This window comes from Mytilus galloprovincialis, chromosome 5, assembly GCF_965363235.1.
Source record: "Mytilus galloprovincialis chromosome 5, xbMytGall1.hap1.1, whole genome shotgun sequence".
Taxonomy (NCBI): Eukaryota; Metazoa; Mollusca; class Bivalvia; order Mytilida; family Mytilidae; genus Mytilus; species Mytilus galloprovincialis.
Genome location: NC_134842.1, coordinates 16185135 through 16203131, shown reverse-complemented (window position 1 = coordinate 16203131; position 17997 = coordinate 16185135). Strand labels below are relative to the sequence as shown.

The following is a 17997-nucleotide window of genomic DNA, read 5'->3' as shown; positions in this document are numbered from 1 at the left end:
AACATATGTCAAATCAGGGGTATCCCGGAGGATATTTCGTGGAACACACAAATCAAATGCTACAGTGTTCCGTGCAGCAAAAGAGGACCTTGGTAACCCGGGCGACGTCCCAGCCGGTTTGTTCTTCGTATTATTTGTATTCATCATGCATAAAGCTACCAAGTTAATGATGCCCTCGGGGAATAATCCACCAGCAGTAAAGTTTCTTCTGTGAAGAAACTTGACATCGACTTGGTTGTAGTAAAAAGTAAAATCACAAAAATACTGAACTCAGAGGAAAATCAATTCGGAAAGTCCATAATCACATGGCAAAATCAAATAACAAAACGCATCAAAAACGAATGGACAAGAACTGTCATATTCCTGACTTGGTACAGGCATTTTCAAATGTAGAAAATGGTGGATTGAACCTGGTTTTATAGCTAGCTAAACCTCTCACTTGTATGACAGTCGCATCAAATTCCATTATATAGTCACCGATGCGTGAACAAAACAAACAGACATAATAGGTAAAAATGTCAAAAATAGGGGTACAGCAGTCAACATTGTGTTATCATCTTAATCACTATAAAAACAACAAATGTAACGAAGAAGCACAAAAAGGCATACATCAAATTAACATCCTCATTTTGTTCATATTATACGATTATATTTGTCTATGTAAAATGCACCCATCAAGGAAGGAGGGTATGGGTACTGGTGTAAAATTGCGCGTTTGAAATTCGCACAGGTAGACATGAAATAATTTTGTCGTTCAAAGTATGACGGGATGCATAAATACAGTCACGCAAAATAGATATAACAAACACTGACTAAGCAGTTAAAGTAATAATAATAATTAAAATAATAGTGTGGTTCAAAGTATGACGTGATACATAAGTACAGAGTCACGTAAAATGTATATCACTAAAAATGTTGTTTAACAGTAAAAGTAATATTAATGAATAAAATAATTTTGTCATTCAAAGTATCACAAGATACATAGGTACAGAGTCACATCATAAAATAATTTTGTCATTCAAAGTATGACTAGATACATAGGTACAGAGTCACATCATAAAATAATTTTGTCGTTCAAAGTATGATGGGATACATAAGCACAGAGTTACGTCAAAAGGATATCTCTAAAAACAGACAACAGTAAAAGTCATATTAATAAAGACAAATAAAAGAATAATATAACACGTAATTAAGATGATAAACAACGTCAGTACGCAAAATCTATACTTCAAGACCATCGTGTATTATTTGTGAAGTTGATACGGAATATTTATCAACAAGTTCTGGGTACCTTCCGATGAACTTTTTTAGAAAAAGGACGAGACGTTCTTTGACATACCCCTGGTTCATCAACTTTCTGCTCAGACACTGGTGACGTTTTACAAAGTCTGAGTAGGAGCTGCAAGCTCTTGAATACCGAATAAGTTGGGAAATGTATATTCCATATGCAGGTGAAGTTGGTATGTTGCTAACATTCCTTTTTTTTGGTTTAGAAAGTATGAGGTTTCCTTGTTCAGCATTTCTCAATAGGTATGGATTTTTGTCTGAAACACAATGAAACTTACTAGTACGATATGTTTGGGAATCTTAAAGGAGCAGATTAAATCAATGTGATTTGTCCAAGTAAGGGAAGGGTCAGTTTTAATGCCTAAGAGAATTCGCATGAGGAAGATTGTATCACTTGATGGTTAATAGTTAAACAACTCTCAATGTAATATGTTGTTGCTTTTTTCTTTGTTCCAATAAATATTTATAAAGATAACATACGAATTTTAGAACAGTAAAGTATCAAGATATAAAATTAATTAAAACAATAAACATAAAATAATAAATAAACTTACTAAACAGTAAAGGACAGATTGTAGCAGATATGTTAACGTAGATATATGATACATCGTGATGTTAATAATAAAATGATTTCTAGTGCCGAACTTAAAAACACAGCAGCATCTGAAAATAACAATGAATTATTAATCATCTGACATGGTATTATTTGAAATGTCCACGCATGTTAAAACTGTATATCGAGTTTTAATTTCCGTTTTGTTCGCGGCAGTCAAATAAAAGCAAACATTTGAGTATAGACGAAATTAATATGTGTATTACTTTCACCCTTAAAGAAACTTATCACAGATACCAGGATTAATTTTATATTTACACTAGACTCGCGTTTCGTCTACAAAAGACTCACCAGTGACGCTCGAATCTATAATGTTAAAAAGACAAAAAAAAAAAAGTACGAACTTGAAGAGCATTGAGGACCAAAAAATCCTAAACGGTTTGCAAAATACAGCTAAGGTGATCTATTTCCTAGGTAGAAAAGCCTTAGTTAAAGTGACATTACATTATACATAAAATCGACAGATAAACAGAACATTCAGAATGTGCATATCTCGCTGTGATCTCTGTTTTTATTATTGATCTGGAATTTAAACATTTTATAGTCTATAGCAAATACTATACAGAGACAACTCTACACATTTCAGTCTAAGTGCAATAAGTTTCTGTTCGAGGCATTTTGATCAATGATTGGTATTATTAGATGTTTCAACAAGGTTTGAAATAAAAACACCTCATAGGTTCACCACTTTTTGTTTAAACTTGGTTATCTAGAAGCACATTTCATCTATATTAATCTTAACCCCCTTAAATACCTTTACAATGAAATAAAGAAGGAAATTTACACACTGTTTGGGAGCTAATTTATTCGTGTTTGTCAAAGAAGTTTTTTTCAAAGCGATAAGTCGAAGATTTAATCAAGTTCAAATTATGAATGAATATTCATGACGTTGTAAGTTTTTTTTTTACAAAACATGGGTTTCATTTTGAATCCCTGGTTTATTACAGCCATTCAGTTCACTTAAGATTGCTTTACTTAATCATATATTTCGCCGATAGCAAAACTTCTGGAAAATCCCTAAATACTAGCATTTGATTTATCAAACAAAATGTCAAACGATATTTTTTGGAAAATAGTAGTTAACAATTGTCAGTAATTGCGATATGAGAGAAATAAAGTAAGGACAAATCTTACCATATAAATGAATGTGAAATATTTGATCCCGCTTCAAAGCGCACGAATTTACATGTTCACATAACATCAAAAACCACAATCACTATGTACATTACATAGAAAACTCAAATTCATCTGTCATGCAAATTAATCATTATGATAAGAAATAATCAATAAAAGTAGATTGTTTTCACTTCACGTCTAATTTCCAAAAAGTGGGTGCCTCGTTTCACTTTTGTATGAATAATAAGTAGCATGTGAACTGGAGGTTTTTAAATTTCATCTGAGTTTTAAACAAGGACTTTTATTTAGAAAACTAAAAACACATTTATTTGGAAATATCATCCGAAGAATCCCGACTGTCAAATTATTATTTTGAGGGGACTACATGCTAATAGGTGTTAGTTTCATCAACGCTTAGTTGTTGGATAAAACGATATATGAGCTACCAAAACCATTTAGCACGCCAAGTATCATTATATTCCTGTATTTCATATGTTTGGTTTCATGACTTCTTGATTTAGGCAAATGAAGAAAACTACTGTGGATGAATCAAATTCACCAAGTGTTTATTCATTTATATCTTGAAACGACATGTCTCCTTAATTTTTCATGATTTCCTTTTATGTCGATATTCACGTCGTCTATATGGTTACATCATAAAAAAATGACGCGTGTAGATATGTTCGTAATGCATTTAACATGGTGAACTAATACTATAAAGGAATTTTTCTATTGACAAAAATATTCAATGATTGGTTGTACCATAATACAAGCCTTAAAAATAAATATTGTTGGTATATGTACTTGTTTTTCCCCCTGAGTTGTATGTTTATGAGACATCTTTATTGTATTTCACGAACTAGGACTGAGTAAACACACTGTTATATAAGGTTATCTAATACACACGAGTGCCTATATAACATATGAAATTATAGGTACTGCCACAACTGTGAAACATTCGACTTTTATAAGATAATTAAATTTGATTAGACTTTCAAGGCGTCTTAAAGAATTTCAATGTCAATGTAACTGATGTCGAGTTTTTAATACAACCTTTTATATACAATCAAGATATTTCCTTACCCTGTTTCAATCCAAAGCTTAAATTTTACACACTTCCTCCTTTATTTTTTTCTTTGAATTTAAACTTTTGAATTGTATTATATAGATAGCTAATTATATAAATTTCGCTATTGCACGTGCACGAATACACTTGGCTATCTACATGTAGGTCACATAATACATCGTTTAAGAGAAACGTTCATATTCAAAAAGAAAATAAAGAAAGAAAATAAAGAAAGACAGACAGACAGATATAATATTATTAATCAAATATCTTATTGGATGATAAAATATTTATGTATCATTATTTAAAGGGGCACTAGCTGCTAAATTCATGTTCACCGATTTGACTCAAATTCTCATATTTTATTTATAACGATGTAAAACGTTTTTCCAAACTATCAAAAGTATAAAATAAACAATTCAAAGGACATTGTCTCAATAAGATGTAGCATCGTTTCGTGTGAATTTTAGCCAAGATGCCATCTAATTAACTATCGAGTTGACCTCCAATGACCATATAAGCGATGTAAACATAAACATAGATATAAATAGATTAAGTAACCCGTGCAATTGGATTTGTATAGGTCTGTTAAATTCTATATTATAGATTAAAAATGTATGTTTATCGTCGTTTTTACCTTTATAAGAATGTTTATTTGTGGATCGAATCAGTCAATCAAATTATTTACCTTTGTTTCACTTTCAATGTTGACATTCTTTTCCTTTAAATAACCGTACACGGACAATGCATGCGTTATTCTATCTCTTTCTACGGGTTTAAATTGGAGTTCACATGAATACGGATTTAATGAGGTCGAATTATTCACTTGCAAATGAATAATTCATTATCAATGTTTATTAACTTAATTTGACAAAATTGAACCATTTTAGCTGATAAAAGCAAACTATTATTTCACTATTTCACTTCACTAATGATTAAAAAAAAATCATACTTTAGATTTTTTATATATCTCGTAACTTTAATTACATTTTTATATTGCTGATAGATTAAAGTGCAATTTGACTTTCCTACAGAATGGTTTACCGAGAAGAACAGAATATGTTTTGCTTCATTTGTACAACTGGAAACAGGGTAAGTTGCATTGTGACAGAAAATTTCCCTTGCAACAGCCCATCTACAAAGTCGTGAACGTTTTGCTACAAGAGTTCTCTACTGAACAGAGAACATAGAATAATCGGTATACTATCAATTGGTTTAACGTCTCTACCTCGATCTGTGGTGGAAGCTGATATGTATTTAGACATCTAGTGTATGACCTTTAAAGCACAGGTTTAACAGCTTCAGTAGAGTGGTCAGCTTTGGTTTATATTTATGCCCCGTACATCATTTTGGGTCAGTTACAAGATCATGCACATGTTTTTTATACATGCTCTTTACATTTGTGCCTTTTTTCGTATGAGGCCCACTTCGTATAGGCTGTCTTCATAAAGGAAAACAGAAACTAGCTACAAATTCACGTTACGCTAAAAAAGATGACTTTTTGTCATGTCATTGAGGAAACCAGTTTTTGGTGAATACTGATTGAGTTGAATCAGTACATAATCGATATGGAAAAAATATTTAAATGTGTAAATATATTCGAATGAAATAACGGTTAAAAACAGAAGCAGATTCCGTTTTTAAACTGACTTAAACAGTTTTATTTTATATAATTTGTTGAAGAAGAGTTGACACCAATTCTACTAATAGAAATAAAGTTGACACTATCTACTATCAGATTCAATAGATATTTATGATATATAATTAATCATTCACATGTAAAAATGCTTAACTTTTGTGTTTTGAGGTTAATCTACAGTGGTCCTTTTAAATAACCATCCTTAATAAATATTATGGATACTGGACTATTTACAGCTTTCGTTGAAAAAAAACATCAAACGAGTTGTCAGATAACACATATTCTATTTATTAATATCAAAGTTTAAAAATGTACTATACAAATATTAAGCATACAAATCATAATTTCTGCAGTGATAACAACATGTTTTATCAAAAGGTGGTTCGTCTGATTTATAAAAAGTTTACTAGGAAACCTATGTAGTCTATAGAATTCATAAAAGTCTATTGAAATTAACGTGTCATTGTATTTATTCCATAATTCTGTCAAACAATTGGTGTTGAACCAAATTTTGCAGCTATTCTATTTATGTTGGATTGTATAATAAATGTTTGATTCACATAGTTTTTAATTCCAGTTACATTAATATTTTTGTATCTTTTTATCGAGGTATTAAAATTGAAAACTAGATTCCAGGTATTTCTATTCAATTTACATTTCGTAATGCAGATTAAAATGGTATTGTTCCATTATCAGGTATGTTAACTATTATTTAATAATGGGGTTGCCTTGTGAGACATTAACACCATCAAATGCAATTAATTAATTTATGGTACCATTTAGTGTTCCTTAGCGTGTTTAGGACAGCAGTAAATCGTAAATTATATCTCAAAGTTGAGCCTCCGTTAAAAGAAATCAGTTGATAACATTTTTGATATGGCAGCTACAGTGATGTCTTTATAACCGATTGTTTTTCGGTCCACCAAATTGCGTTGCACATATACAGAGATATATAATACAGTATGTCTCTGATATATATTATAATATTTATTTCAAATAATATTCATTCATATTTTGAAGTTGTGTCTTTATAACCGATTGTTTTTTTTTCGGTTATCCAAATTGAATTGCACACATTTTGATATTTATTTAGTGTATAAAATATATATTATTTTAATTATATTTGTTCATAATGACATTTATTGGAAGGTTTATGATGCCTGAGTAGAAAAGGCGTTGAAAGAGGTGTTATAACTGGGGTAAAGAGTGAAAATTTGTTATGCAGGATTATTTCATTCATCAGCAGGACCATCTATATGTATCTTAGTCAGAGAAGTGGCAGTATGCCTTATCTAATTACATCAATAAAACAGGTACATCTTTTATTCTTTAATTTTAATGTAGCTAATTCAGTCCATGCCAATTTTAGCTTTAACAATGATTTCAGCATTTCGAGCATAATAAGGAAAACGATTTTAAATGGCGAATACTATATTGATCCGGATTGCTTTTACTATGAAAGACCATAACACGAATAAGAATAAGAATAAGATTGATTTATTTATAATTGGTTTCTTATCTATATATCTCATCCCGATAAGAAAACATTTCAACACTGATTTATTTTATAATTACACTGAGAAGGTATAGTCCCGCATGTAATTTTATATTCAGAGCATTTTTAGTATGTGTACATATCACGAAGGAATTTTTACATTTATTCTAATTATATCTTTCTCACCTTGGAAAGATGTTTCGGTTAAAGAAAGCAATTTCAAAGTCTTGTAAATGGGGACCAGTTGATTTAGATCTATGGCTATTATTCATGTACCATGATCACAACAAATCATTCATACCCTGTCTGTATTATGTATAAATAATGTGATCAAACTAACGTCTTGCACTAGGATAAACCGTCATTACTCACAAAGCTTTTTTGCGCACGTTTTAATCGTGCCCAGAAAAATAAAATGCTACATGTAATGGACAAGATAATCAAATGTTGATTTTCATGATTGCTATAACCATCAAATATTTACATAAGCTGAAAATATTATTGCCATCTGTTTGCCGTTCAAGTAACGAATTTTATTGGTTTTTTTTTTGGTTTTTTTTTCAGGGTTTGTTTAAACTAGCGTTATTGGATTTTTCATATGAGTGGAACTAGTAGCTATCAATCCACTTGCGCATTATCAACTTTAAAGTTAAAATGATATAAGTTTTACAGATTACAATGTTTCCATTAGTCTCAAATTTTAGAAAATTGATCAGCAAGGCAAGATAGTTTTACTGCTTTACTTGGAAAAAGGCATCGTTGGTTTATGTTTGTCATATTTGTTTTTCGTAAACTGTTTTGTTATAAATTAGGCCGTTAGTTGTTCATCGAATTGTTTTATAATTTTAATGTCGGGGCCTCTAATAGCAGACTATACGGTATGGTTTTTTTTCTCATTGTTGAAAGCCGTATGGTTGTATATATTTGCTTACATTTACCTCATTTGTACTTTAGTGGATAGTTGTATCACTGGCAATTATAATCTTTTAATTAACATTAATAACGAATAGAGAAGAAATATCATACACTTCTGCAAGTTACGTTTACAAACTTTATTACCAGATGTGTAGATCTTTGATAAAATTATAGTCTGAAAATTGTTGATATAAATTGTCTGGGCTAATGGTTTTCTTAAATCTTATTTATATCATTACAGAGGTCAAGAAAAGTTCAAATAAGTTAGGTGATGAATTGATTTTATTGCTTTTGTGGTTTAGATTTAATAGTAGCGTATATCTCAGACTATAAAACTGCTAATTAGTACGTTTTTTTTTTTATCTGAAAGAGAAACAACGCAATTGGGTTAAATATACATGGAATTTTATGTATATACGTATGTTAGGGAATATTCGTTTTTGGAAGCAGTCATAAATGATTTGGGATAATAATTGTTGTCGAACGCCATACGCATGATATGCAATAAAACAAAAACAAAACAAAAAACAAAAACAAAACTGACAAAAAAAACAAAAACAAAATTAAACAAACAAAACAAAATGTTACAAGATACCAGATTTAATGCCGTATTGACGAGCGCCCTAAAGACAATATTCCATCGGCTATTTTTAGAGTCTAATTTTGGGGGTCTTAACTGCACCCCAGTTTAAAAAGTTTTTGTCTGGGGAAACACGATTCATTTACTAGTTTCAATTGGCTTTGAACAAGCTTTCAGTAACTGCGAGTACTCTTAGGTGGGTACTTGATGTCTTTAGTCTATTTGTTAGTTGTGTATTGTGTTTTGTGTCGATCTGATGAGTCAAACCCACCTCAACTTTGTTTTATTTTGTGTTGTTAACCACTGTCCCCGGTTACGGGAGGGCTTAGTTCTCACAAATTTGTTGTTTGTCGCAGTCTATTATACTTGTTTTACGTTTAGATTGATTTATACTTAAATATGGCCTTGTTTTCTTGTTTGAATTGTTGACGGGGCCTTTTATTGCTATTATACTGTATGGACTATGTCCAATGTTGAAGGCTGTACGGTGGCCTATAGCTGTTTACGCCCACGCTATTAAGTTTTAGGCAAATAGTTGCCTCATTGACATTTATGTCAGATCTTTTAGTTTTTATATTTTCTGATGGTAAAAGTAGAATTCAGTCATTGGTAATATAAAAAGTATTAACCATATATCTGATTACAAACATAACAGTTGGCAATTCAAATATCTTCATCTGTTATCATATTAATTTTAATTATTTTTCTATATTGTATATTACCAATCTGGAGCTGATTTTGATTGATTGTCAATTTAAGATATTTCATGTTTCCAAAAGCGTGCTTGGATAGTGGGTTTTTCAATCACCAAAATGACTTCGTTCGTGCTCGGAAGATTGTAGTTACTTATGGTTGTGTTCTCTTATACATTTTAGTATCACAATTTGTCAGCAAGGTCAAAGTGTTATGAGGCATTTTAAGTAAAGAGATAAACTAATCGTAAGCTCATTCTCGAAGGGCCCCGCAATATTAAGTAATCCACTAAAATGGACATGACATCGGACAAAGCGTTCAATACGATATGACTTAACTTATAAGCGATATTGATTTTTTCCAAGATTTGTAACCTTAGTCAAATGTGCTTGGTTCTAATGTTACCACGATTGCAATACAAGAACAAGATTCCAAATAAGTGATTGAACCAAACTACAGTGAGAAGAAATATGTTATTTGTCAGATATACAAAGTTATCTAATTTTATACAAGTTACAACTTCAGTTATGCTATTATCTATTTTCATCTATTTATTATCCAGTTATGCTATTATCAATTTGCATCCATTTATTGACCATCAAACGGCGAAGTAGGTCATTGGCTTCGGGAATCTGTTAGCTAGTAGTTACTGCGGTCAGATTCTTGTTATTACAATCAGACTTATCTGTTATATCGACTCTCAATGTATGATACTGGTTGGCGGTAACAAGTTCCAAAACATTCTTTATGAAATGAATGTTTTTGAACTTGTTTAGTGGCGGACTTTTTAGGCTGCACCAGTACCGATGAACTTGATTTATCACTGTATTATTATTTAATTTAGAACATTAATCCATGTAATCTTCATTTCCACCTCAAACGTAGTTTCTCATGTTGATTTTGGACATCTGTTGCCAGAGTTCAAGTCAGCACCTCATTATTTCAAAATTTCATTTCATTTTAGTTTTTTATTTGAATTTTGAATTTTATTTATCTATTTTATTTGCATCTAATTTTTATTTATCTATTTTATTTGCATCTAATTTACGGTTGCCCAAAGACCCTTTGTTTGTGGGTTGGTAACCGACAGAAGCCATGATCTTACTTCGCCAATAAAATATATTTTGATTTTTAATAACGTCTTCTCTCTTATAATGCAGGAGTCAAAAAGTTTTTAAGAATGAGTTAAGTCAGGCATATTTAACAAATCAGAGAAAACACCTTTATGTTAAAAGAGGGACGAAAGATACCAAAGGGACAGTCAAACTCATAAATCCAAAACAAACTGACAACGCTATGGCTAAAAATGAAAAAAAAACCAAACAGAAAAACAATAGTACACACGACACAACATAGAAAACTAAAGAATAAACAACACGAACCCCACCAAAAACTAGGGGTGATCTCAGGTGCTCCGGAAGGGTAAGCAGATCCTGCTCCACATGTGGCACCCGCCGTGTTGCTTATGTGATTACAAATCCGGTAAATAGTCTAATTCGGTAGGTCATATTCATGAAAGGGAAGGGGATTGTAGTTACGACGTAAGGAACATATCCGATAATTGTCGATAATGGCTGTCTACATGTCATATGTGTTTGCTGTTTATTGTTTCATCATAAATGTTCGTATTTATTTTGTATTTGCTATGACGGGACCTTATAGCTTAGTAAAGGGGTCTTGCCGCTGAGACTATAATTGGATAAACTCATAATACTTTAGTACATAGGTCTGCAGGCCGTTTATACATGCTAATTAGCCGTTGTTATTCCTTTAAATTTTAAATAGTACTTTCCATGCACTGACAGAATGAATGTTTTAGGAAAGATTTAAGCAATCTTATTTTCAAATTGATTGAATAATTTACGTTTTAATCACTCTGAATTGAAACGTGTTTTCTATATAGAAGATCGACTCGGAAGCATACTAGGTGGTTTTAAAGTGTTGATCTCTTTTATGTGTATCAATACCCTAAAGATTGAATTAACACGTTTTATACAAATAAATTGTCTCCATTGGTCAAAGGTGTCAGATAGTAGTAAACGGGGAGTATTCAACGAACGAGTGTGGTTTTAACGACCTTGACTACCCATTAGTGTCTTCGCGGTCGGTAAGAGAGTATTCATGATAGATAACATAATCCAATGTTTCGAACCTATCAAGCTTATTAACAATATTATATAAGTATTACCGTTATAACATGTTTTTATCTTTTTTCACAGGTTATAAGAGTCAACTGAAACATTTTTATGACGTTAAAAAAGGAATTGTCTATCAAGGTTCTTGATTTCATTTCTGACAGTACAAAACTAAATATTTATAATCAACATCCCATTTTATTTAATTAAATCTACCGTCGTTTGGATTCGAGCGTCCATGATGAGTCTTTTGTAGACAAATGATGAAATAAAAGACAAATTATTAACAGAAACATTGTGTTTTGGTGACGAAAGAGTTAATAAATGGGAAAATGAAAAATGTAATGAGTAAATGGTGTAAAAAATGTTACTAAATATGATATGAATAACATTGTTACTGATATTTGTGATACTTTAACCGAATCTGCTATGTTTAAGTGCTCAAAGAACCAGTTTAGTAAAGACTGGTACAATAAAGATTGTAAAAAAGCTCAACGAGAATTTAGAAAATCTAAGAGATTATACAAACATTATGGGTCGAACATTTTTAAAGAACGACTTAGACAAAGTGAATTATATTATAAAACAGTTATGGATGTTAATATTAAGAATCATAATACTGAAATGAGCAAAAAGATGAAGGAATTGAAAACAAAAAATCCAAAAGAATTTTGGAAATTGTTCAATAGAGGTAGAAAAAGAGAGAAAAGCAATATTTCACTGCAAAACTTATTTGATTTTTTCAAGGACTTAAACAAAAATAAGTTCGAAAATGAGTTTTTGATAGAAAACGATGTTAATTCTGATACAGTAAATGAAAATTTGAATTGCCCAATAACCCGGGATGAAATTTTGAAAGCTATAAAAAAAAAGCTAAAAATAATAAATCACCAGGTGAAGACCAAGTTATTAATGAATATATTGCTTCTTCTCTTGATTGTATGGTTGATATTTATGTACATTTATTTAATATTGTATTTGATACGGGAATCCTGCCTGAGGCTTGGCTTATTGGAAATGTAATACCTATTTTCAAAAACAAGGGGTGTAAATTAGACGCAAAAAAATATAGGCCGATTACACTTTTGTCATGTCTAGAGAAGGTTTTCACGTCAATTCTTAACGACAGACTTGGGGATTTTGTTGAAAATTATAACATCGTAAATAAAAACCAAGCAGATTTCCTCAACGAATCATGTTTTTTCATTATATGCTTTATTTGAATTATTACGGGTGAAAAAGAAGAAATTATTTTGTGTATTTGTCGACTTCGAAAAAGCCTTTGATTTTATTCATCGAAACTCATTATTTTTCAAACTGATATTAAACCATGTGAACGGAAAATTTCTATGAATTATTAAAAATATGTATAATGATGTCAAATCTAGAATTGTTCATAATTCAGAAGTTTCTGAAATCTTTGCTTGTGAAACAGGAGTTAGACAAGGGGAAAACCTTTCTTCTTTACTTTTCTCCTTGTGTCTAAATGATTTACAAGAATTTTTAGAAAATTCTTATAATGAAGGAATTCAGTCTGTAACAAAAGATATTGAAAATGAACTTTTTGTATATTTTAATTTTTTTTCTGTTATTGTATGCTGATGATACAATACTACTTGCTGAATCTAGCCATGATTTACAATGTATGTTGGACAAATTTTCAGAATATTGTAAAAAATGGAAATTGAAAATAAATATTAATAAAACGAAAATTATGATATTTTCAAAAGGTAGAATACCTAGAAACTTGTTATTTAAGATAGATGGAAATGAAATTGAGATAGTCAGTAGCTATAAATATCTTGGTATTATTTTTTCTAGAAGTGGCTCATTTCTTTCCACCAGAAAATATCTACGTGACCAGGCGATTAAAGCAATGTATGCTGTAATAAAAAAAAAATCCAGATTAAATAACTTGTCGATCGAGTGCCAACTCGATATGTTTGATAAGGGTATTGTTCCTATACTAACTTATGGGTGTGAGATATGGGGATTTGAAAATTTAGATATTCTTGAGAGAGTTCATTTGCGTTTTTGCAAACATATATTGAGGTTAAAAAGTTCAACCCCCAATTTTATGGTCTATGGGGAATTAGGAAGATACCCGATTTCAGTTACCGTCAAGTCACGTATGATTAATTTCTGGTGTCGTTTACAAGAAGGGAAAGAGAGCAAACACCGAGCAAACTATCATGTCTATTATATAAGCTGTTATATGTAAATTTCAATAACTATGGTTATGATAGTAAATGGATATTATATATAAAGAAAATTTTTGATGACTGTGGAGTGTCAAATATATGGCAAAGTCACAACTTATTTGAGAAACGTTGGGTTGTATTGAGTGTTTAGCAAAGATTAAGAGATCATGCAGTTCATTCAAGAATGGTCAACAGAAATGAACAATTCGCCCAAGGGGCTGTGTTTTAGATTGTACAAAAATGTTTTTAAATTTGAACACTATTTATCAGTACTACCATTTAATTTATTAATAACCTTATGTAAATTTAGATGTGGGAATAACCGTTTGCCCATTGAGACGGGAAGGTGGCGCAACATCCTAAGATCTGAAAGATTGTGTCACCTTTGCGCCTCAACTGACATTGGTGATGAATACCATTATATCATGTCCTGTAATTATTTCAAAGATGAAAGATGCAAATACTTACCACTATATTGTAATAAAAATATAAATGTTATCAAATTCAAACAAGTATGTTCAACCCAAAATATTGTTGAGCTTGAGAAACTTTGTAGATTTATTAAATCTATTTCTGTGAAAGTCTATCCTCCTGGTCAATACAACTATATGTTTATTTATCATTTTTGTAAATATTTATCATATTTATTTGTATTTCACACATGCTATATCTTATATATGTAATATATATTATTATAATATCTTCTCTGTAACTATGTATTTGGTTTATGAGAATAAAGATCATTCATTCATTCATTCGAAACGCGCGTCTTGCGTAAATACAAGATTTAGTCCTGGTATCTATTATGATGAATTTATTTGTACAATTTTGTATATCCTGTACTATGTACATCTCTACTATATCTAAGTTAATTCAAACACTTCATTTCTATCTACACTAGGTTAAGCACACATAATTATTTCTACTATAGGCTAGTCAAAAAGAAAAAAAATACATTTTCAGAAGAGAAGCTCTTATCTGTTTTTTGCTCATAGTTATGGTTTAACAATAATAAAATGAATTAAAAATTGAAAAAAAAAAAAAAAAATAAAAATAAAAACTAAATGATTACTCCTACCTTATGTTTTAAAATCCCTTCTTTATGTGATTTACTGAACAATGCATTACAATAAAGAATAAAATCAATGGTCACAATGCTTTATCTCGTTTGATCATAACGACATTACACAAAATTCTTCCGTTGTTCAGACAACGACAAAATATTAATAAGGACCACACTAGATATAAAATGAGTCCGTAAAGCGATTTTATCTTTAATCATAATACATTCTTCTTTTTAATCTACATTATGTTTTGAAGTGAAACTCGGGATTTGTTTAAATTTTAAAACTACAAGAAAATGTAGGCGGTTTATGTAATATTACAGACATTTAGATACATGTGCATACAGTAGTGACAGAATATTTATCGACATTTTTTAGATAAATTATATAACATGAGAGTATGTCAAGTCATATTTTTGTAATACATGTATCGTTTTTTTAAGGAATTTCGGTTTATCTAAGCATGATGACGCTGACCAGAAAATGCAAAACTTATATACACCCAAGAACAATTTAAGTTTTCTTAAAACCAGCGGGTTGGTATTTGTAAGGAGAAACAATGCCAAAAATTGTTTTGGAACTCTAAATTCACTGAACAAATGGGAAAGGCTGGGTTATGGGAAATCCTGACAAATTGGATTTCGAATGGTGTCTCAATATTTGTTGTCTACTTTTGGATGTGTTAAGTGATTTAGACAATAAAGTCTATTCATCTTTTGCCCGCACCAATTGTTTTAATTTGTGAATAAGATTTTAATTATAGAAAGAGTTGAGTTCTAATTAATGATATACATTATCAATCATTAATCAATCAATTCTTCCTTTCAAAACTTAACAGAACAATCTAGATTTAAAATTGTTTATAAACATACATTTATATAATGTTTTAGAAGTGCAGGATATTGTTTGTTGTTTCTGCATTTTTCCATGTGAAATTGTTTTCCTTAGTACTGTATCAATTTATTTTCATTAATGGTTCGATTAAATGAAAAATCATGTTAAAACTAGTATCTCAATTGTTTGTAAAACAATTGAAAGGTCTTTCCTGTAAAAGTGATGTTTTCGTAATGTTCTTTGTACGTCCTTTCGTTTGATATATGACAAGCATACCTTCTGAAACTTTTCGCTTTTTACACTTAATGACCTCATCCGCCTACATTTTTGAGATCGGAATTATGATATATGGAACAGAGTAGATGAGTTTTCATTTGATATGCGACAACACCATGTTCTAGAAAGTTTGATTTTTGCACTTAATTACCCTATCCAACTAATTTTTGGAGGTTGGGAATTTGATATTTCAAATGTACACATCATGACCTTTCATTTGATATACAACAACCCTACCTTAAAAGAACATTTATTTTTTGCACTCAATGACCCATCCAGCCCATTTTTGGGAGACGTCAATTTGAAATTTGAAATGTACGCTTTATGTTCTTTCATTTGATATGCGACAACCTTACCATCTGAGAAATTTGAATGTTTGCACTAAATGACCCCACCCGTCCCCCTGGGATGAAAAGGGGGTTTAAAATTTTCATTTTTAAGTAGAGTTTATTAAGACCTTCAATTTGATATATCAGATGACCCCATTTGACAAAGTGCAAATAATGATGCAATAACAACTATATAAATAGAAGTTATGAAACTTACAAAGTCAATGCAAAACTTGAAAATTTCAAATTGATTTTTTGGTGTTTTTTTCCATGGAATGTTTTTGGTATTTGGTCAAACATATAACTATGTCAACCTCTTCAATTTCTAAAACATTTTAAGTGGTAAGCTCTTGATGATTCAGAAATACATGCCTCCGCTCGCAAAACTTCAAACTGCATTATCTCTAAAACGACAATAGATATCTCAAATCTGTTAAATGATAAATGATCTACAGTTGAATGACAACATTATAGAAAAAGAATTGGGACAATTTCAAAGTTGACCAAGGTCACAATTAATCATCAAATATATGATGCAATACAAAACTTGAGAACCGGAAGTCGTAGAGACATGGGACTATCACCATTCAACTCAGGACCACTTGACCTTTCAAATATCACAAGGTCAAGGTCATAGTATAATGTGAAGGTCAAGGTGAAATTTCATCATGACCTGACATTGACCTCAAATTGAAGGTCTTGAATTACTGATCATCTTTGCAGTTTATAGTAGGTTGATATCTGTTACCTTTAAAAAGATATACACAAAATACTATACTTTTAAGAATCATCCCGTTGTAACTTTTGAACAGACGGTCGGACTTTTATGGGCTTATAATATAAAATGTAGAGCTCGTCGAGAGGAACATTTTATACGCTGTATGTATGCAGCAAAGTCTTATCGTTTTCCTAATATGTAAGCTTGAAATTGCAGCGTAATTTTATTCTGCACTCGGTGACCTTTGACCTTGGGTGCATATTGAAGGTCACATGAATTAAAGATTATTGGTGAAGGTTCAAGGTCTCTATGACTTCCGGTTCTGAAAATAGAATTTTTCAAAAATTATTTATAAATTTTAAAGGGAAATAACTCCTTATAAGGGTAAGTAACAAATTAGTTGTTTATGTTTATAAACATTGCCATCTGTTCTTGTACATGCTGTCATTTTCAATTACATTCTATCTCTAATACTTTTTGAGAAAAATGTAAATATAAAAAATTGCTACAAGGGGATATAACTCTCGAAGGGGATGATGAAATCCTATGCAGCCTCATGTGGTAATACATCATGATGATATCTACCTATTGTCCATATAAGGTCATGATATCTTTTAAAACATTTAAGGGGGGCCATGTTGAAGAAAATCAATAAAAGGGAGATAACTTCTAAAGCGGATGATGAAATCCTACAAAAGTTCATCTGGTAAAAGTTCATGATGAGGTCTATCGATGGTCCATACTTGGTCTCAATAACGTCAACAGAAACAAGAGACGGGCATGTCAAAAAAATGTTGGAAGAAAAAAAAGAAAAAACTAGTATCTCAATTGTTTGTAAAACAATTGAAAGGTCTTTCCTGTAAAAGTGATGTTTTCGTATTGTACTTTGTCCGACCTTTCGTTTGATATACGACAAGCATACCTTCTGAAACTTTTCGCTTTTTACACTTAATGACCTCATCCGCCTACATTTTTGAGATCGGAATTGTGATATATGGAACAGAGTAGACGAGCTTTCATTTGATATGCGACAACA

The 17997-nt window shown here is 30.9% G+C and overlaps 1 protein-coding gene across 2 annotated transcripts in view; it reads right to left on the bottom strand.

The window, feature by feature from the left end:
* LOC143075260 (uncharacterized) overlaps positions 1-1937 on the bottom strand; it is a 35304-nt gene extending 33367 nt beyond the window's left edge. For both annotated transcript variants that reach the window (XM_076250624.1, XM_076250625.1), the window contains exon 1: positions 1842-1937. In XM_076250624.1, the coding sequence (XP_076106739.1) occupies positions 1842-1895 (54 nt within the window). In that variant the 5' untranslated portion in view covers positions 1896-1937. The remainder of the gene's footprint in view (positions 1-1841) is intronic.
* Positions 1938-17997: the final 16060 nt, after the last annotated feature.